The sequence below is a fragment of the Hypomesus transpacificus genome, unplaced genomic scaffold, assembly GCF_021917145.1.
Source record: "Hypomesus transpacificus isolate Combined female unplaced genomic scaffold, fHypTra1 scaffold_257, whole genome shotgun sequence".
NCBI lineage: Eukaryota > Metazoa > Chordata > Actinopteri > Osmeriformes > Osmeridae > Hypomesus > Hypomesus transpacificus.
Window position 1 is genome coordinate 102,961 of NW_025813784.1, and position 21,716 is coordinate 124,676.

At 47.1% G+C, this 21,716-nt stretch overlaps 2 protein-coding genes across 17 annotated transcripts in view; both read right to left on the minus strand.

Annotated features, from left to right (window-relative positions):
• LOC124462865 (deleted in malignant brain tumors 1 protein-like) overlaps positions 1-21,716 on the minus strand; it is a 67,420-nt gene that overhangs the window by 37,146 nt on the left and 8,558 nt on the right. The window contains exons 1-4 of one of the 16 annotated variants that reach the window (XM_047014552.1): positions 8,670-8,748; positions 8,076-8,393; positions 7,582-7,902; positions 6,949-7,359 (exon numbers count right to left, since the gene is read on the minus strand). The exons of 14 other annotated variants lie outside the window; for them this stretch is intronic. In XM_047014552.1, the coding sequence (XP_046870508.1) occupies positions 6,949-7,359; positions 7,582-7,902; positions 8,076-8,393; positions 8,670-8,745 (1,126 nt within the window). In that variant the 5' untranslated portion in view covers positions 8,746-8,748. Of the gene's footprint in view, positions 1-6,948; positions 7,360-7,581; positions 7,903-8,075; positions 8,397-8,669; positions 8,749-21,716 lie in introns of those variants that run through there. One more of the 16 variants, XM_047014551.1, reaches the window with a different exon arrangement.
• Positions 15,681-19,627, minus strand: LOC124462871 (pancreatic secretory granule membrane major glycoprotein GP2-like). The gene is made up of 4 exons (XM_047014566.1): positions 19,530-19,627; positions 17,786-17,864; positions 16,633-17,202; positions 15,681-16,219 (listed from the first exon to the last, which is right to left on the minus strand). Exons 2-4 carry the CDS (start codon positions 17,844-17,846, stop codon positions 15,681-15,683), a joined length of 1,170 nt encoding a protein of 389 aa, XP_046870522.1. The 5' UTR covers positions 17,847-17,864; positions 19,530-19,627.

The following is a 21,716-nucleotide window of genomic DNA, read 5'->3' on the forward strand; positions in this document are numbered from 1 at the left end:
AACACAAGTTTGACGCAGAATGCAATTGCCAGTCATTGAAATCAGCACAATGTGATCTTGATGGTACAGAACAGAGGGAATCTGGAGAACAGGAAGGGGACACCTGTAGGTCAGGCAGGACAGGTGAACAGGAAGGGGATACCTGTAGGTCAGGCAGGACAGGTGAACAGGAAGGGGATACCTGTAGGTCAGGCAGGACAGGTGAACAGGAAGGGGATACCTGTAGGTCAGGCAGGACAGGTGAACAGGAAGTGGATACCTGTAGGTCAGGCAGGACAGGTGAACAGGAAGGGGATACCTGTAGGTCAGGCAGGACAGGTGAACAGGAAGGGGATACCTGTAGGTCAGGCAGGACAGGTGAACAGGAAGGGGATACCTGTAGGTCAGGCAGGACAGGTGAACATATTAACCCAGTTGAACATTGTCAGGTCTTTTCTTGTTTGTCAATACTTTACTTGGTAACTCTTCATTTTGATGGTCCATCTGTTGACACACTATTGATATAAGTAACTACTCAGTAGCATGTCAACGTTGTATCAGTTGACATTCAACACAGTTTCAACAGACTCTTGCTTACATCAGTTTATCAACTCTGGGAATCAGTCTAAGATCCCAAAGCTATTGCTAGCCCAATGACTGAAGCTTTCTGAAATATCTGATACATTATATTTATTAAATGAAGTCACCCAGTCAGGTAATACAGAAATATTTCAAAGGTTACACAGTGAGTGAAACATCCCAGTTTATATTAGACAAGAGAGAGTATGTTGTGGTCACCATGATTATAGTTTTATGTTTTTCCAGAAATCAGTTCTGAGGGAGGAGTGACATCATCAGCTCACTCTAGTCTCTGGTCCCTGAATGGTCAGAGGTCAGACACAAACACATTTTAAATTAGAGACTTTCACTGTAACATCATCATGATTGACAGATCGGAGGGCGGGGCTGATGCCCATACTCACAGGTGATTGGTCCGATGGTCAGGGGCTTGAGGTACTCAGAGACAGAGCGGGCCGTCCTTCTAGAGCACACCTGTAGAGAGAGACCAGAGACAACGGAGAAAGTTAGGAAAAAATGAAGTCAAGGGAATCAGAGAGTCTTGAAGTACAAGAGGCCAGAGAGACAAGAGAATTACAGACCAGAAACTCAGAGAGACCAGACAGTCAGTGAACAAAGCAAGTACTGGAAAGAAATGAAGTCGAAGGGAGAGTTTGAAAGTAAGGAGGAAAATAGATGAGGAAGGAGGGTGGGAGGACTCACAGGAGAGCAGAAGGAGTTCCTCTGGTCACACAGGTTGAGGCTGCAGTGCAGGTAGACGTCTCCGTAGTCCCCCTGGAACAGGAACAGCAGCGCAGAGAAGCGAGCCTGGAGGGACAAGCCACTCTCCTCCACGGTCACCTGGTGACGGTCAGTAGGACACCTATAGGAGGACAGGGAGGGAAAATAAACAAAAATCTCTCTTCAGATGATTTTACACACACACACATTTACACACGTCAATATAGAGGATCACATACTTGTCCTGGATGAGGAAGTATTTCAGGAGGTCATCAGGATCAAGGGAGTGGGTGGCGTAGCAGTCCTCCAGAACGACCACAAAGGCCTCAGCGTCCGTCTCTTCAACAGACACGCCCACATGCAGGATGGAGCCGAGGGGCAGAGTGACCGGGCCTGCTGGGTAAGGAGTTGAGTAGCTGGAGTTGGGGAACAGAGACATGGAGGCCCTGGCCTTGGGACCCCTGCCTGACAGCCTGACAAGATAGGATGGAACCACAAAACAACAGGGTGAAAGTAGTGTATGTGTGTGTGTGATGTCAGTGTGTGTGTGTGTGTGTGATGTCAGTGTGTGTGTGTGTGTGATGTCAGCGTGTGTGTGTGTGATGTCAGCGTGTGTGTGTGTGATGTCAGCGTGTGTGCCTGTGTGATGTCAGTGTGTGTGCCTGTGTGATGTCAGTGTGTGCGCATGTGTGTGATTTCAGTGTGTGTGCGTGTGTGTGATTTCAGTGTGTGTGCGTGTGTGTGATTTCAGTGTGTGTGCGTGTGATGTCAGTGTGTGTGCGTGTGTGTGTGATGTCAGTGTGTGTGTGTGTGTGTGATGTCAGTGTGTGTGTGTGTGATGTCAGTGTGTGTGCGTGTGTGTGTGATGTCAGTGTGTGTGCGTGTGTGTGTGATGTCAGTGTGTGTGCGTGTGTGTGTGATGTCAGTGTGTGTGATGTCAGTGTGTGTGCGATGTCAGTGTGTGTGTGTGTGTGATGTCAATGTGTGTGTGTGTGTGATGTCAGTGTGCGTGTGTGTGATGTCAGTGTGCGTGTGTGTGATGTCAGTGTGCGTGTGTGTGTGTGATGTCAGTGTGCGTGTGTGTGTGAGTGATGTCAGTGTGTGTGATGTCAGTGTGCGTGTGTGTGATGTCAGTGTGTGTGTGTGTGATGTCAGTGTGTGTGTGTGTGTGTGTAAACCTACACCAGGTAAGGTCTGCTGGTCACATCCAGGTTGTTCTCTAATGGACATTCAGGACAAATTGATTATTAAAAAGTTGAATTTGTTTAAAAAAATTGGTTGAAATATCAGCATTTGATATAATTAGCAGTAATTGTTACTATATACACTCAAAAAGGAAATACATTAACAACAAATAGGTAAATGATTTAATGAAACGTAAACTAACAAGTACTGGAGGTATATGTGAGTTAGTCAGAACATCCGAGAGAAAGCTTGGATAAAGGGGATTAATCCTTTAAAATAATTGTTCATGTTTTGTCACATTTAGATTTTGGTTGACAAGACACTTTGAGCTAAGCATTGCTAAGCATTAATCCATTCACACTCACCCTCGCAAAGCACCCCTGCATCGTCTCCATGACCACAGTTGTGTGTGCCAAAGGGCAGATGGCTGCAGTTTGTCAGGGACGACTCTAATCCTGAACACCTGACATCGTCCAGCCAGATGGGCCCGCTGCCCAGGGCGAATCTGGCACTGGTGAGGGTAGACAGGGCATAGCCACAGCCCAGCTGCCTGCACACCACCTGAGCATGGCTCAGGTCCCAGATGTCATCACACACCGTCCCCCACTGGCCCTGGTGGTAGATCTCCACTCTGCCAGAGCAGGAACTGTAGCCCTCAGCCAGACGTAACTCCCCCTCCACTCCTAAAGGGGTGGTGGGTGTGGAGGTGATGGGAGGAGAGGTGGGTGTGGAGGTGATGGGAAGAGAGGTGGGTGTGGAGGTGATTGGAGAAGAGGTGGGTGTGGAGGAGATGGGAGGAGAGGTGGGAGTGGAGGAAAGGGAAGGAGAGGTGGGAGTGGAGGAAAGGGAAGGAGAGGTGGGAGTGGAAGTGATGGGAGGAGAGGTGGGTGTGGAGGTCTTGGGAAGAGAAGTGGGCGTGGAAGTGATAGGAGGAGAGGTGGGTCTGGAGGTGATGGGAGGAGAGGTGGGTGTGGTCTTGATGGGAGGATAAGTTGGTGTGAAGTTGATGGAAGGAGAAGTTGGTGTGGAGGTCTTGGGAGGAGAGGTGGGTGTGGAAGTGATGAGAGGAGAGTTGGGTGTGGAGGTTATGGGATCAGGGGTGGGTGTGTTGGTCTTGGGAGGAGAAGTGGATATGGAGGTCTTGGGAGGAGAGGTGGGTGTGGAAGTGATGGGAAAAGAGGTGAGCCTGGAGGTGATGGGAAGAGAGGTGGGTGTGGAGGTCTTGGGAGGAGAGGTGGGTGTGGAGGTGATGAGAGGAGAGTTGGGTGTGGAGGTTATGGGATCAGGGGTGGGTGTGTTGGTCTTGGGAGGAGAAGTGGGTGTGGAAGTGATGGGAAAAGAGGTGAGCCTGGAGGTGTTGGGAAGAGAGGTGAGCCTGGAGGTGATGGGAAGAGAGGTGAGTGGGGAGGTGTTGGGAGGAGAAGTGGGTGTGGAGGTGATGGGAGGAAAGATGGGTGTGGTCTTGATGGGAGGATAAGTTGGTGTGAAGTTGATGGGAGATGAAGTTGGTGTGGAGGTCTTAGGAGGAGAGGTGGATGTGGAGGTGATGAGAGGAGAGGTGGGTGTGGAGGTGATGGCAGGAGAGGTGGATGTGTAAGTGTTGAGAGGAGAGGTGGGTGTGGAGGTGATGGCAGGAGAGGTGGATGTGTAAGTGTTGAGAGGAGAGGTGGGTGTGGAGGTGTTGGGAGGAGAGGTGGGTGTGGAGGTGATGGGAGGAAAGATGGGTGTGGAGGTGATGGGAGGAGAGGTGGGTGTGGTCTTGATGGGAGGATAAGTTGGTGTGAAGTTGATGGAAAATGAAGTTGGTGTGGAGGTCTTAGGAGGAGAGGTGGATGTGGAGGTGATGAGAGGAGAGGTGGGTGTGGAGGTGATGGATGTGTAAGTGTTGAGAGGAGAGGTGGGTGTGGAGGTCTTGGGAGGAGAGGTGGGTGTGGAGGTGTTGATAGGAGAGGTGAGTGTGGAGGTGATGAGAGGAGAGGTGGGTGTGGAGGTGTTGGGAGGAGAGGTGGGTGTGGAGGTGTTGAGAGGAGAGGTGGGTGTGGAGGTGATGGGAGGAGAGGTGGGTGTGGAGGCGATGGGAGGAGAGGTGGGTGTGGAGGTGTTGAGAGGAGAGGTGGGTGTGGAGGTCTTAGGAGGAGAGGTGGATGTGGAGGTGATGAGAGGAGAGGTGGGTGTGGAGGTGATGGATGTGTAAGTGTTGAGAGGAGAGGTGGGTGTGGAGGTCTTGGGAGGAGAGGTGGGTGTGGAGGTGTTGATAGGAGAGGTGAGTGTGGAGGTGATGAGAGGAGAGGTGGGTGTGGAGGTGTTGGGAGGAGAGGTGGGTGTGGAGGTGTTGAGAGGAGAGGTGGGTGTGGAGGTGATGGGAGGAGAGGTGGGTGTGGAGGTGATGGGAGGAGAGGTGGGTGTGGAAGTGATGGTGGGAGAAGTGGGTGTGGAGGCGATGGTAGGAGAGGTGGGTGTGGAGGCGATGGGAGGAGAGGTGGGTGTGGAGGTGTTGAGAGGAGAGGTGGGTGTGGAGGCGATGGGAGGAGAGGTGGGTGTGGAGGTGTTGAGAGGAGAGGTGGGTGTGGAGGCGATGGGAGGAGAGGTGGGTGTGGAGGTGTTGGGAGGAGAGGTGGGTGTGGAGGTGTTGAGAGGAGAGGTGGGTGTGGAAGTGATGGTGGGAGAAGTGGGTGTGGAGGCGATGGTAGGAGAGGTGGGTGTGGAGGCGATGGGAGGAGAGGTGGGTGTGGAGGTGTTGAGAGGAGAGGTGGGTGTGGAGGCGATGGGAGGAGAGGTGGGTGTGGAGGTGTTGGGAGGAGAGGTGGGTGTGGAGGTGTTGAGAGGAGAGGTGGGTGTGGAAGTGATGGTGGGAGAAGTGGGTGTGGAGGCGATGGTGAAAGAAGTGGGTGTGGAGGCGATGGGAGGAGAGGTGGGTGTGGAGGTGTTGGGAGGAGAGGTGCTTGTGGAGATGTTGGGAGGAGAGGTGGGTGTGGAGGTGATGAGAGGAGGGGTGGGTGTGGAGGTGATGGGAGGAGAGGTGGGTCTGGAGGTGATGGGAAGTGCGGTGGGTGTGGAGGTGATGGGAGGAGAGGTGGGTGTGGAGGTGATGGGAAGTGCGGTGGGTGTGGAGGTGATGGGAGGAGAGGTGGGTGTGGAGGTGCTGGGAGAAAAAGTGGGTGTGGAGGTGGAGGGGGGAGAGGTGGGTGTGGAGCTGTTGGGAGGAGAGGTGGGTATGGAGGTGATGGGATGAGAGGTGGGTGTGGAGGTGATGGGTGGAGAGGTGGGTGTGGAGGTGTTGGGAGGAGAGGTGGGTGTGGAGGTGTTGGGAGGAGAGGTGGGTGTGGAGTTGATGGGAGGAGAAGTTGGTGTGGAGGTGATGGGAAGTGCGGTGGGTGTGGAGGTTCTGGGAGAAGAAGTGGATGTGGAGATGATGGGAGGGTAGGTGGGTGTGGAGGTGTTGGGAGAAGAGGTGGGTGTGGAGGTGATGGGAGGAGAGGTGGGTGTGGAGGTGATGGGAGGAGAGGTGGGTGTGAAGGTGTTGGGAGGTGAGGTGGGTGTGGAGGTGATGGGAGGAGAGGTGGGTGTGGAGGTGATGGGAAGAGAGGTGGTTGTGGAGGTGATGGGAGGAGAGGTGGATGTGGAGGTGTTGGAAGAAGAGGTGTGTGTGGAAGTGATGGTAGGAGAGGTGGGTGTGGAGGTGATCGGAGGCGAGGTGAGTGTGGATGTGATGGGAAGAGAGGTGGTTGTGAAGGTGATGGGAGGAGAGGTGGGTGTGGAGGTTATGGGAGCAGAGGTGGGTGTGTTGGTCTTGGGAGGAGAGGTGGATATGGAGGTCTTGGGAACAGAGGTGGTTGTGAAGGTCTTCGTAGGAGAAGTGAGTATGGAGGTGATGGGAAGAGAGGTTGGTGTGGAGTTGATGGGCATAGAGGTGGATGTGGAGGTAGATATGCTGGGTTTGGAGGTGTAGGTGGTGGTGGGGCCAGGAAACATGGTGACCACTGAACCAACTGGGGGAGAGAATTATCAACATGGGATAATAAAGTTGAATGTAAAGCGAAAATATAAACTGACAATGAACATCATAAATGTAAACTTTAATAATTAATTAATTAATTAATAAGTAATAATAAAGCTACTAACTAGTACATTTAAGAAGTGAAGGAATCTTATTACATAATGTTTGAATAAATCTGTTTCTTAATGGCTGAAAAAGTGAACACATTTTGAATTAAATCATTAAAGGCAGGGTAGGCAAGATTTTGCAAACCTAGCAATTTTTGCTTGAGTTTGAAAGGATGAAACTCAAAATATCCCACCCCTCCCTTTCAACGCACTGCTCCTGCGAGGACCACTGATATCGGATTTATTTGAGTCAAACCTTGGGATTTACCGCTTGCTATTAGGGATGTTTTTTCAGTAAACGACAAAAAAGTGCTTCTCAACAACATTACCTACGTTGCCTTTAAAGAACTGGTCAACAACCAGACACTGGTTCTTACTCACCCTCACAGACGACCCCGGTGTCTTCACCATGACTACAGTCATGGGAGCCGAAGCCCCGATGGCTGCAGTCTATCAGTAAGGACTCAGACCCAGAGCACCTGACGTCGTCCATCCAGATGGGGCCGCTGCCCTGGCCAAAGCTGGACCTGGTGGGGGCAGAGAGGGCTTGGCCACAGCCCAGCTGTCTGCACACCACCTGGGCATGGTTCAGACTCCAGATGTCGTCACACACCGTCCCCCACTGGCCCTGGTGGTAGATCTCCACTCTGCCAGAGCAGGAACTGTTCCCCCCACCCAAACGCACATTCGCTTCCCTTGCGGTGGAGTTGAAGGTTTCCAGGGTGGGGGTGACGGGGTCACTGTCATCCGGGGTGGGAGACGTTGTTGTGAAGATGGAGACCACTTGACCCACTAGGGAAGACGGTGACATACGCGTGTTTAAGAAGCTATGTGTACAGTGTTGATACTGAACAAATAACAAAGGAATTCATCAATAAAAGTGTGAAAGTAAATGAATACATGAGTGAACAAAACACAAACTAAAATAATTAAAATTATAAATATCTTAAATGTTTCTAACCACACCCTTAGTTGAAGACATTGGTCCCTCAACATTCACCCATCCACACTCACCCTCACAGACCACCCCTGCGTCTTCATGATGGGTACAGTTGTGGGGTCCGAAGCCCTGGTGACGGCAATCCATCAGGGAGGACTCCCACCCTGAGCACCCCACGCCGTCCATCCAGATGGGGCCGCTGCCCTCGCTGAAGCTGGACCTGGTGGGGGCAGAGAGGGCGCGGCCACAGCCCAGCTGTCTGCACACCACCCGGGCATGGCTCAGACCCCAGTTGTGATGACACACCGTCCCCCACTGGTCCTGATGGTAGATCTCCACTCTCCCAGAGCAGGCGTTGTCAGGGTAGCCGTTGACTAATCTCAGGGGAGCACTGGCTGTAACAGCAGACACAATCCTGACTCATAGGTAGTTGCATTGAGAGGAATACATTGAAATTATGTGTGAAAGCTTCCTTTTTGCTGAAAGATTTTATTCATGGAACATTACAATTCTGACACTCAAATCACAAAAAACCGTGATCACTAAACATTCACTCATTCACACTTACCCTCACACACGACCCCGGCATCTTCGCCGTGCCAACAGTTGTGGGCGCCAAAGACTGGGTGGCTGCACTCTGCCAGGGAGGACTCTGACCCTGAACACCCCACGTCGTCCAGCCAGATGGGCCCACGGCCCTGGCCAAACTTACCACGGGTGATGGGAAACACCGCGCGGCCACAGCCCAGCTGCCTGCACACCACCTGGGCGTCCAACAACTCCCAGAAGTCATCACACACCGTTCCCCACAAGTCTTGGTGGTAGATCTCCACTCTGCCAGAGCAGGCGTTGTCAGGGTAACCGTTGACCAATCTCAGAGCAGAATCTGCTGTAATTACATATGTACCATATGATCCTAGCTTTCACAGTCGTAGAAATGTTGTTTTTGGTACCCTTTCATAATTTAATATGATAACAATAATGTAATATCTGGAATACACCAAGATCATTCTGTCTGTCCAGGAACACGTTGTCTATTATCCTGCAGGAACACACGCTTGTACATGACACTACTTTGGGTATTGTATGTGGATATTAATGTGGATACATTGATGAAACAGGGAGCCTATAATGAAAACTGTCTCGTCACTGCACAGCCTACCTGAGGTGACTCCGCCGACAGCGTGTATGGACAGGAACAACAGCAAACCCTCTGACATCATCATTGTGCGCCACATCCTTCAGATCAGACATTAACCTAACAGGATGCCTTGTGTTAATGCATATTGATTTGATATTGATATTACGAATGCCATTATAGATGTATAATGTGTTAATTAAATTCAATAAAAATCTTTTTTTTTTAAACAAGAAACTTTAAGAAAATCAGGAAAGACACAGACTGATTGGCTGAAGGATATCGGGCCACTGCATAAAACTACATTCTGTCTGTGACAGAATGGAAGGGCAAAATTCGATTACAATTTGCTATTCTGACTATATTCATAAAGTTGTTAAAAACGTACCAAAAAGTAATCCTTGTCATTTTAATTACAGGCTAGCTCAAAGGTATAGGCCTAAACAAGGATTTTAAACAGACCGGAATTGGGTTGAAATGGATTCCATAGAAAGATGTGTGCCTATAGTCTGCAGGTCGTTTATATTTAATATGTTTATGTTTTGCATCCTGACTCCGAGTCTATGGGTCCATGTATGTGGAGTAAAAATTGGGTCAATAATATTTAGCATCCATAGAAATAGTTTTGGATCCGTTGTTAGTTTTGCGGATGCAAAATATTATTTAAGCAATGGAATAAAATACAGGGGATATATGTGTCTTTCAATTCACAATATTGTTAGCTGTTCACTTTGACTTTAGCCAATAAGTTAGGTTTTATCATGATGTTATCTGTTCTGACATACAGTGTGAAAGCATTTGAAAATTGGGCAGTAAAACTCGATTGTTTTGGTCTTGGTTGAGCTTGTGTGTAAAAGAAGTTCAAGCATTTTAAATTTGTGTTCACTATGCATTTTGTGTCAAAGCAACAAGAAATGTGTTAGCGTTAATTGTATAGCCAACACAGGCGGATGTTGTGCTAACTGTGTCGAGAGTTTAGGAAATTTGTTAAAAGTATTGAAAAAATTGTCATAGCGATTGTAAAATACTGTAATAAGTTAATAATGAACACCAACAAACACATTTTCCATTTAACTAGCTAGTCAACTATTTACACATTTCTCTGTGACTGTAGCATAACATTACACCAGACAACGATACTCACAAGCATGACATGGTTTATTTACGGGAGACCATCATAACAATTTTGGGATTAGTTTTTTTTAAAGAAAAGAAAAAGCTTGATAAATTTAGCATTAAATTGCTAAATTAACTACCTACCTAGCAAGTTTATGCCTATCCCTCCTAGCCTTCTGCCATAGACATTATTATTACATAGGCTGTCATTTAACATGCTTCGGGGTAAAGTTGAGGTAGCCTACTCTGGATGAGAATAAATGGAGTCAGATGGCTGAGCGGTGAGGGAGTCGGGCTAGTAATCAGAAGGTTGCCGGTTCGATTCCCCGCCGTGCCACATGATGTTGTGTTCTTGGGCAAGGCACTTCACCCTACTTGCCTCGGGGGGAATGTCCCTGTACTTACTGTAAGTCGCTCTGGATAAGAGCGTCTGCTAAATGACTAAATGTAAATGTAAATGAAAAAAAATCGTCTCCGTTTTAGCCGTTTATCACAAGTCTAAATGTTGGTATAGCTTTCAGGGCTCTCAAGTCTCACGCATTACAAGCAGATCACACCCTCTCACGCAACACCTTGTATTTCTCCCACGCTGAGAAGCAGAGTTGAGAGCTGTCTCGTCTCGAGATAAACCCACTACCAGCTAATCAGATACACCAGCAACCCGAACACACATTGGTAGCCTACTTACATGTCATCTACTTGGTTTCGGGGCCTCTGAGCGAAAAGAATACTGAAAACCCAGGATGCCTGTTCATGTATGCACGTGGGCGTGTCTTCTGTGAGATACACCTGTTGTTCTCGCGGGTGTTTATTGGAGAGTGCGTTAAAGTGATACACCTCACCGATAGGCACAACACTGGCCGCTGCAAGAGAACACAGCCTGCCGGTTGCTGCCGGTTTCGCATTAAGCAAATTAAATTAAACACCATCCTTCCGGCTAAATAAGAGAGAAGTCCTGGCGGGGTCGGACTACCAGGCCAGTGGTGTAAACTCCCGCTAAATCCCAAGTGATAGTCTTTAAGGTTTGACCAATTAGAGCTAATCCCGTCAGTGTGGCCAGTTTAGCAACACAGCAAAAAGCTTTGTTGCTAGATTCAGCACTTTTCAGATTACCATGCCAACTTTTAGGAGTTGCCAGGGTTGAAAATAAGCACATATTTGCTTCCACACAAAATGAATAAACACATCGTGAGTGAGTAAAGAAGGGGACGTTTTTCTACTTTGGAGCATTGGGTCTTTTCAGAATTACACAAATTAGCAATTTAATGTCTCATGTTTAGCCAAACATTGATTAAAGACTGCCATCTAGTGTAAACATTGAGATTCGCAGTTTAGTAGAAAGAAACGTTTGGACAGATCTTGAATATTGTTACTGACACAACATAAAACCAGTTCCTAATTGTTATTTTTCTAGATGGTGGACCGTAGGTACATTTACTGATAATTATTAACTGTATGATGGACTTTGAAACAGTTGTATCACCGTGGAGGACTGCTGTAAAATATGGTCAACAATTCCTGTATTAAAAGTATATTTTTATTGTTTATAAAACAATACATTATTAATTTATTAATTAGAGACAGATTCCAGTAAGCCTTGATCATTTTAGGAAAAAGGTCCCTGTTTTGGTTCCAGATACATGAAAAATAAAGGAAATACACGTAAAATAAAGGAAAAGTATTGTGTTTATTTAGTATAGGTTTATAAGGTTAGTATAGGTTATTATGTGTATTAGAGATTTAGTATACTGTATTGTATATTATTTTTAGGGCTGTGAAAAATATGATTAATATGATTAAACAGGATTAATTCGTTATTTTTGTTTAACGCATTTAATATACCCACAATTCCATCCAATCTGTTGCAACATCCAATACAACCAAAGTGATGCGCCCTTGGAAGATGTTATCGCTCTGGATAAGAGCGTCTGCTAAATGACTGAATGCTAAATTAATGCTATCGTTTCACCGAAGCAATACCAGCCTAAAGTAACCTATACCACCTCAACGCGAAGCATGCGTTCGTGTGCGAGGGGAGTTCAAGTAGAATGCGCCAAACCACCCTCACTGAACAGCGAAGGGCCCTCACTAAGTCTGCCTGTGACAAGGTGACTAGCACAGTTGCCAAATGTATTGCAAAAAGCTGTAGACCGATTGATATTGTTGAGGACGAGGGGTTCACCAAAGTTTTGCGAGTGACAAGGTTCGACTCGAGCATCAAGGTACCGCAAAAATTCGGAAAATTGGTAATATGTAATTAATCATGATTAATCCACAGAAACGTGATTAATGTTATTAAAAATGTTAATCATTTCACAGCCCTAATTATTTTGTATATTTATGAGGTTCATTATATTTTTGCTTATCATAGGTGTAATCTATGTTCAGAGTACTTATATGTTATGTCAGGTTGCTTTGCGTTGTCTTGTCCTAAGAATTTCAGTGCCCAGTCTGACCTTGTGTTGTTCTGTGCATCTGACAATAAAAGACTTGAACTTGAACTATACTTATTTCCCAGTTTCCCAACTCTTCCCACAAATAAAATGACTACTTAGAAAATGCAAATCTTCAGGAACCGTGACCCACTATGTAAAGCTTAATCTTTACATTATAGCAGCTATATTATAGTTATTTATATGCAGGTGTTCTGTCATCATTTCCAGGGTTAAAACATTTAAAAAGACAGGAGACAGGAGAAAGCTTGAGCTGGTTGCCATAGGGATGGTCATGAAGCCGTTCTGAGGGAGGTGTGACTTCATCAGCTCACTCCAGACTCTGGGCCCCTGGAGGTCAAAGGTCGGGGACAAACACAGTGTTACCTGGGAGACCGTTACTATGACAACATCAGGAGTCATCATGGCTGTGGTTCATACTCACAGGTGATTGGTCCGATGGTGACAGGCTTGAGGGGTACAAGTTCGTCAACAGAGCGGACAGACCTTCCTGAACACATCTGTGGAGAGACACAAGATAGTCAGAGACACCAGAGACCAGAGAGTTAGAGACAACAGAGAGTCAGAGACAGCAGTGAGTCAGAGACAGCAGAGAGTCAGAGAGAGCAGAGAGAGCAGAGAGTCAGAGACAACAGAGAGTCAGAGACAGCAGAGAGTCAGAGAGAGCAGAGAGAGCAGAGAGTCAGAGACAACAGAGAGTCAGAGACAGCAGAGAGTCAGAGAGAGTAGAGAGTCAGAGAGACCAGGGAGTCAGAGAGACCAGAGAGACCAGAGAGACCAGAGAGAGCAGAGAGTCAGAGACAACAGAGAGTCAGAGACAGCAGTGAGTCAGAGACAGCAGAGAGTCAGAGAGAGCAGAGAGAGCAGAGAGTCAGAGACAACAGAGAGTCAGAGACAGCAGAGAGTCAGAGAGAGCAGAGAGAGCAGAGAGAGCAGAGAGTCAGAGACAACAGAGAGTCAGAGACAGCAGAGAGTCAGAGAGAGTAGAGAGTCAGAGAGACCAGGGAGTCAGAGAGACCAGAGAGACCAGAGAGACCAGAGAGACCAGAGAGTCAGAGACAACAGAGAGTCAGAGACAGCAGAGAGTCAGAGAGAGTAGAGAGTCAGAGAGACCAGGGAGTCAGAGAGACCAGAGAGTCAGAGAGACCAGGAAGGAGGGTGGGGGGACTCACAGGAGAGCAGGAGGAGTTCCTCTGGTCACACAGGTTGAGGCTGCAGTGCAGGTAGACGTCCCTGTAGTCCCCCTGGAACAGGAACAGCAGCACAGAGAAGCGAGCCTGGAGGGACAAGCCACTCTCCTCCACGGTCACCTGGTGACGGTCGGTAGGACACCTGGAGGAACAGGGGAGTTAGACAAACACACACATACTTCTGTTCCCCTCTCCAGGCTCACGTACTTGTGCTGGATGAGGAAGTATTTCAGGAGGTCATCAGGATCAGGGGAGTGGGTGGCGTAGCAGTCCTCCAGAATGACCACAAAAGCCTCAGCGTCCGTCTCTTCAACAGACACGCCCACATGCAGGATGGAGCCCAGGGGCAGAGTGACCGGGCCTGCAGAGTAAGGAGCTGTGTAGTTGGCATCACGGAACAAAGACATGGAGGTCTTGGCCCGGGCACCCTCTTCTGTCAGCGCACCTTCAAGACTGACAAGATATGGAACAAGTAAACAACAAAGTCAGAACAAACAAGTTTAAATTGGAAACTAAGTGTGTCAATGTTTGAGTTTGTGAGGGTCCACCTACTCCAGGTATGGTTTGATGGCCACATCCAGGCCAGCCTCTGTCTCCAGAGGATAGGAGCAGGAGAAAGGGATCCTCAGGGGTTGAACCATGGTCTCACTGAGCGGGTAGACAAACAGACTGTTGGAGTAGATGGCGTGGCTGCCGTTGGTCTGGAGAGAGAAGGAAGAGGACAATAGGAGTTACCCAGCCTGTGCAGGGTTGATCAATCAGGCAGAAACAGGCAGACTGGTAGAGTAACCGTGTCCTCACCTTCAGAGTGGTTCCACAGCTGCCCTCCCAGCGCTCCATCTGGAACCACACCGTCCCGTTAATCTCCTGGGAGGAGCAGCGGGCGTTGGCCAGGTGAACAGAGGAGGAGTCCAGATGTTTGGCTGCCAGCTGAGACTTGAGGAGACCCACATCCAGGTAGCTCCTCTTACACACCAGCTCTGGGGTGACTTCTGAACAAAGAGGGAATGAGAGAAAGAAAGACAGAGAGTGAAAGACGATCAAGAATAAAATAGAGACAAAGAAATACAATTAAAAAATAAAAACTGTTAAATCCTCTCCTTTTACAGATACTGTCTAGACATACAGTACACAAATATGATTTCTCCTGCTTACATGTCAACGTTCATGTGCAAGTTGCACTGTGCTACTTTTGTCTAGTTTAAGACACTTAATTCTGTCCTCTCATAAGTCCCAGTGATTTTGACTCGTGCTGTGTTTACACTTACTGGTGATGGGGGTAGTTGTTGATCTGGAGGTGGTGGTTGGAGCGAGGGTGGTGGTGGTTGGAGGAAGGGTGGTGGTGGTGGTGGTTGGAGAAAGGGTGGTGGTGGTTGGAGGGAGGGTGGTTGTGGTTGTTGGTCTGGAGGTGGTGGTTGGAGGAAGGGTGGTGGTGGTTGTTGGTCTGGAGGTGGTGGTTGGAGCGAGGGTGGTGGTGGTTGGAGGAAGGGTGGTGGTGGTGGTTGGAGGAAGGGTGGTGGTGGTTGTTGGTCTGGAGGTGGTGGTTGGAGGAAGGGTGGTGGTGGTTGGAGGGAGGGTGGTTGTGGTTGTTGGTCTGGAGGTGGTGGTTGGAGAAAGGGTGGTGGTGGTAGTTGGAGGAAGAGTGGTGGTGGTGGTTTGAGGAAGGGTGGTGGTGGTGGTTGGAGGAAGGGGGGTGGTGGTTGTTGGTCTGGAGGTAGTGGTTGGAGGAAGGGTGGTGGTGGTGGTTGGAGGAAGGGGGGTGGTGGTTGGAGGGAGGGTGGTGGTGGTTTGAGGAAGGGTGGTGGCAGTTGGAGGGAGGGTGGTGGTGGTTGTTGGTCTGGAGGTAGTGGTTGGAGGAAGGGTGGTGGTGGTTGGAGGAAGGGGGGTGGTGGTTGGAGGGAGGGTGGTGGTGGTTTGAGGAAGGGTGGTGGCAGTTGGAGGGAGGGTGGTGGTGGTTGTTTGTCTGGAGGTAGTGGTTGGAGGAAGGGTGGTGGTGGTGGTTGGAGGAAGGGGGGTGGTGGTTGGAGGGAGGGTGGTGGTGGTTTGAGGAAGGGTGGTGGCAGTTGGAGGGAGGGTGGTGGTGGTTGTTGGTCTGGAGGTAGTGGTTGGAGGAAGGGTGGTGGTGGTTGGAGGGAGGGTGGTGGTGGTGGTGGAGTTCCCCCGACCAACTAGGAAGAGAGGCACAGTAAGGTAAGGGATACATTTGACTACAATACTGGGAAGATGCTCTAGCATTACCAATTTCAGACATTGTAATTACAAGCAGTCCACAATGGTTACATACCTGCACAGTAAGCCAAGTAACAATAACTTGTTTTGACAAACTTGTAGACGTAGTAGTTGCCAGGACAGGCTTTGACATGGATGGGGTTGGACCTAAATGTACAGCAGTTGCCGTTGCCAGCGCCCCAGGACCATTTCCCACAGGTTCCCCGTTCCACCACGCCGTCTCTCAGCAGGGGGTGAGGGGTGGTCATCCACAGAGCAGCGTGGGTCCCACACATGTTCTCTTCCACACACGTCTCTGGCATCTGGGTACTGTTCCCCCCCAGGAACAAGCGAGACCATCCCTGCCAATTGATATACTGGTCACAGTGCAGGTTACCATAGTTTCTGAGGTCCGTTGAGCGCCAGGCATCGTCCAGAACTGAGTACTGCTCACAAGGGTCAGCACAGCGAAGAGCTCCGTTGACACTGAGACAGTCCTGGCCTGCTGGGCAAGGTGTGGCCCCACACCAAAACCTCACAGAGCTGGAGGGTGTCATGGGAACAGCTGGAGTTGTCGTGGGAACAGCTGGAGTTGTTGTGGGAACAGCTGTGGTTTTGAAGTTAGGAAGAGACGTAAACAACACAACCAGCATGAAGCTAGTCTAAATTGAATAAATACTGATTACATGTATCCATGTAGCAATGTACCAATGTACAAATGAAGGTACAGACTGGTAAATAAATCTTTGCACGGAAATCAAATGAAGAAGTAAACAGGAGGCATGAAAGGCATGTGTGTATGAACTAATGAAGGAGTTATTGAATAATTGACTGCATGAGGTTAAATTATTAATCTCACATGCTTTGTGATGTGAATGGTACTAGATGATAACCTCCCATTTTGTTACTTCTGTTACTATGACTACAGTGGTGGATTACCAACAGCTCATATCAGTTATTGCAGTAACAGCAGTTACTTATTATGACTAATCAAACAAGAAGCGCACAATGGCTACATACCTGCACAATAAGCTGAGTTACAATTATTTGGTCGGACAAACTTGTAGACGTAGTAGTTGGTGGGACAGGATTTGACATGGATATTGTGTCTGTAGTAGCAGCAGTCATCATGTGAAGTACTTTCCTGCCCGTTAATCTTGTAGTCGTAGTATCTGTAGTGTCCACAGACATCACCTTCCACCACCCCGTCTCCCAGCAGGGGGTGAGAGGAATTGAGCCACATAGGAGTCTGGGTCCCACACCTGTTTACCTCCACACACGTCTCTGGCATCTGGGTGCTGTTCCCATCCAGGAACATACGATACCATCCTTGCCCACTAAACCTATTATCACAGTTATCAGCGCGGCCATAGCCTGTTGAGCGCCAGGCATCGTCCAGGACTGAGTACTGCTCACAGGGGTCAGCACAGCGAAGTAAACCGTTGACATTGATACAGTCCTGGCCTGCTGGGCAAGGTGTGCCCCCACACCAAAACTGCACAGAGCTGGAGGTTGTCATAAGATCCTGTGTCGTTGTCATGGGAGCAGATATTGTTGTCATTGGAGCAGCTGCCGTGGTCGTGGCAAAAGCTGTGGTTTTGAAGTTAGGGAGAGTTATAAACAAGGTTATAAGTAACGTTAGTATTTCATGTTATGATAATGACATCAACATTCCTTGTTGGAATGGAAAGTGGGAGATTGTTCATATGTCATTTGAATAGGCAATCTTTTTTTTTATTACCCTGCCTGCTCTACTTCATAAAAAAAGAAGTGTTTTTTTAAAAGTCCTTGTCCTTGTGCTTGGGTAACTCTGACCCCCTGCACTATCCTGCCTGTGTCCTTGTGCTTGGGTAACTCTGACCCCCTGCACTATCCTGCCTGTGTCCTTGTGCTTGGGTAACCCTGACGCCCAACACTCATTGCTACAGAAGTTACATGAGTTTCGGGCAATATCTCCATCGTGTTGGATTAGATTACAGTTGGCACGATGATGTGGGAAAATTTGCATGTGAAAGAAGTCTTGAACGTTGCCTTAAATTTGAGACTCCCTTTTGGCATCCATCTTTTCTATTATTAACCAGCTAGCTGGCACTAACGAAATATGGGCGCTTAGTTACACTTTAACAATGAAATATCATGGCCGTAGAGTTGAAAAGACAGGTTCACATCCTACCTGATAGTATGCACAGGAACAACAGCAGGCCCCTTGACATCATCATTACAGGACGCATCATGCAGGTCAGACAAAATACCTTGAAGGAATTGAGAACATGTAGTTCAGTCAAGACAATCATGTATTAGATTTGAGCATTTATTGTTACATGACTGGACATGTAGATTTACTTTGGCGGAGTGGATGATCTAAGGGAAGCACTCCCTGCCTCCTCGATGCAACACATACATACATGACACATGAGGGAGGGAGCAATAGAGATATAATCCCCCTGATGGATAGACATACAGACAGCATGAGGGAGAAGGGGACGGTGGAGGGGGGCACTGATCATACAACGACCGGGGTGAGTGTGTGCATATCCGCGCGTCTTTTAAAGACGCCTTATCGGACGTGGCCCAATGGATATGCGCTGCTAACATGGGTGTGGTAGTGGGTGGAGTAAAGGAAGGTGGAGTAAGACGCCTTACGTCCCCGTTAAATGAATGACGCGCGCTGCCCGATTGCCCTGCCAGAACTAGCTGCGCTTATTTGTTTGCATCACAGGGACTTTATCCGATTTTGGCAGAATCCAGGAACAGTCTGCATTTAATGAAATAATTTACTGGAACCAGCAGGGGGCAGTGAAGAACATGGAACACAGGTACCGTGTTTGTTCGATTAAACGCTGCAGCATTTATTACACAATGTTCATTTTTGGTGCAGCGTTTATTCGAAGGCGGCGTTTATTCGAGGCGATTAATTGGTAAGAGAGATTTATTGAATTTTTTCATTCGAGGATATTTTTTACAGTTCACCACTCAGTCACAAATCACTACGCCATCATCTGTTAGTATACACTAATAGTTATGTTTTAATGTAAAAGATTTGTCAAAAGGATCTAACCTCTAACCTTGTTAGACCCAGATTATATATTTATGAAAACAGAGTGACCAAAGTCTCTCCATTTTGTGAGTACAGTACAGTGTGTGTAAGAAATAAATGAGTTGCAATTCAGATGTAGAAACACAGTCTATTCATAGTAAAAGTAGAATTTGATTAAAGTAACCCTAGTGGACCATACTAGGCCACACTGAAGAACTCAGGCTTTGAATTTGAATGTATATTTCTCATCAGCAATCATATGAATAATTGAAACTGCTTAGATGCCAGGCTAAGGTTACACACACATTTTCAGTCTTGGTCTGTGGACCCCCTGAAGTAGCCCTGGCCACCCCTTGGCCACCCAATATATAAAAGTCTGGTTCCGCCACTGACAATAACCTGCCTGCATGCTTTATTTGAAATTAAAAGTACATTTGCATAATTTGCAAGTCACAAAGGGGGGACCTTTGCCTGTTGTATTTTTGCAAAAAAAAGTATGCGTTTTGGGGAAATCATTTTTAAAGCCTGTTGCCTTCCCCTGTTTTACAGTTGATTAAAACCAAAAAGCTTATCCATATCTAAAGGTATTAGAAACATAACATAAACTGTCAATGAATTTGAGATTATGTATCCATTCACCTTTATACTGTACATGTGTTTCTGTCCAAAAACTGCTATTATTGTATAATGAGATGAGTCATATTAAACTCTAAAGGTGCTGTAATACATACCATCCCTCACACTTGTGTATACATTTGTTAGAACATCAATTAAATGTGCAACGCTAACACGACACATACTCGTTCATTGTGATCTATGAACACACAGAAATACAGTAATTAAATAACAATGAAGTGTCGGGGTCCACAGTAGTACTTACATGCACTACAGTGTAGATCTGATTCCTCTGCTCTCTCCTCTGTCAGACAGATGACAGTCAACATCTTTTATGTAGTTCTATACTGGTGTGATGTCACATGGGTGTGATGTCATGTGGGTGTACAAGTGTCTGATCAGGGAGGAACACCCATCAGCTACAGGTATGTTTGATATGAGAGTTTCTACCTGAACTCATTCATGATAAAAAGTAGCATTGTACATCAATCTTAAAATCAAATGGTATTTATCTGTCACAACTTTATAACATACTGTACATTAACCATAGTTGCATTTAAACCATATATTTCTAACTGCCTGTTTTATTGTTAAGTAACATACAATTTATAATTCAGAACATTGATGTTGTTCTTCTGAACTTAAGTAATTGGTAGAAAGTCATCTTTTATTTGTTGCCCTATTAAAGCCTAACAGAGCTTATTTTGTGTTTTATACTGGGGTGTGTATTTTATTTATTTGTCTTTACTGTCTGTTTTTATGGTCCTGACCTGAGCAAAAATAATGTCACTTTGCGAACAAAAAGAGCATTTATCATCTATCCATCATCTATGTTGTGCTACAAAAATTATCCCCCCAAATAAATGCGTACCATTTTTTTCATAATTACCTTGGTGACAGTTATAGTTTTGTTCATGTGGTAAGGGGTCATAATGAATTCATTTCAGATCGAGGGAAAGCAGCTGCAGCTTTCGTGTGTGCTTGAACTCCTTCAGGTCTGTAATGCTCTCTAAAGTATCACCGAACAGCATGCCAACCAGAGGCGTAGCCACGGGTAGGCCTACCTAAAAACGAAAATAATTTTATAAAATTAAAAGTAAATAAGTAAAAAACTGAAATGTCTATTAATAATAATCTATTATTTGTTTTTAGACCTAACCAAAAAGATTATTCTGGCTACGGCCCTGATGCCAACTGCAAGACTTAAAAAATTGTGGGTGTGTATCTCACTTACTGGAACTGCGCACCTGTTAAACCCCCATCATGTAAGACTGTCTCATTTACTGTCATTTACTGGAACAAGCAAGTTATCTGATTTGCCGACACGCCATCCTTCAGTTGTAAGGAGGTGGAATGTGTCAATACAATGAGATAGAGATTGTTGTGGTTGATTTGGGCCTTCATTTCTTTGATAGGACAGTTGGAGAGAGAGAAGCAGGGAGAGAGAGAAGCAGGGAGAGAGAGAGAGAGAGAGAAGCAGGGAGAGAGAGAGAGAGAGAGAGAGAGAGAGAGAGAGAGAGAGAGAGAGAGAGAGAGAGAGAGAAGCAGGGAGAGAGAGAGAGAGAGAAAAGCAGGGAGAGAGAGAGAGAAGCTAGGAGAGAGAGAGAAGCAGGGAGAGAGAGAGAGAGAGAGAAGCAGGGAGAGAGAGAGAGAAGCAGTGAGAGAGAGAGAAGCAGGGAGCGAGAGAGAGAAGCAGGGAGAGAGTGAAGCAGGGAGAGAGAGAAACAGGGGGAGAGAGAGAAGCAGGGAGAGAGAGAGAGAAGCAGAGAGAGAGTGAACGGGTTAATGGTGCACACTCTTAAATGGTGGGTCCCCTTACTGGTGCACACTCTTACCTGCTGGGTCACGTTAATGGTGCTCACTCTTACCTGCTGGGTCACCTTAATGGTGCACACTCTTACCTGGTGGATCACCTTAATGGTGCACACTCTTACCTGCTGGGTCACCTTAATGGTGCTCACTCTTACCTGGTAGTCACCAGGACTCCCCAACATAGAGATGATCGTGACAGGCTCAGTCACTCTCTAGGGAGGATTTATATTCTATGTTGTGGAGCGATTCGATTAATAACTTGATTCAATTTCCTGCTATTATTAAAATGTGTTGTTTTTGTAACCATGAAACGCCGTAGACCCCTCAGTTTGCGTTCTTATTGGACGATTGCCCTTGGCTCAGTTTACTTGAGTTCCCAAGAAGGCAAAAAATGCAACTACACTCACCTTGCAAGTTTCTGTGCCAAGTGAACATCACAAATCTCTTGCATTCCTACTGTATGATTGTCTCTCATTTCCAGTCACTGTCAAGTTATGTGATCTGCTAATCGGTTCCCAACAGTAGCGTGACCACGTGGGGGCTTGGGGGCCAGATTTCTGATTGCTGACAATAAAAACAATTAAGGAAATGTTGATATATATGCATATCAATATATATACACACAGGCATTCTTTGGGGA

Excerpts from the sequence above, each read along its gene's own strand:
- LOC124462871 (XM_047014566.1), bottom strand. The coding sequence starts at position 17,846 with ATGATGCGTCCTGTAATGATGATGTCAAGGGGCCTGCTGTTGTTCCTG. Across the intron at positions 17,203-17,785 it reads GTTCCTGTGCATACTATCAG|CTTTTGCCACGACCACGGCA; the intron begins GTAGGATGTGAA and ends TCAAAACCACAG. Across the intron at positions 16,220-16,632 it reads TAACTCAGCTTATTGTGCAG|CTGTTCCCACAACAACTCCA; the intron begins GTATGTAGCCAT and ends TCAAAACCACAG.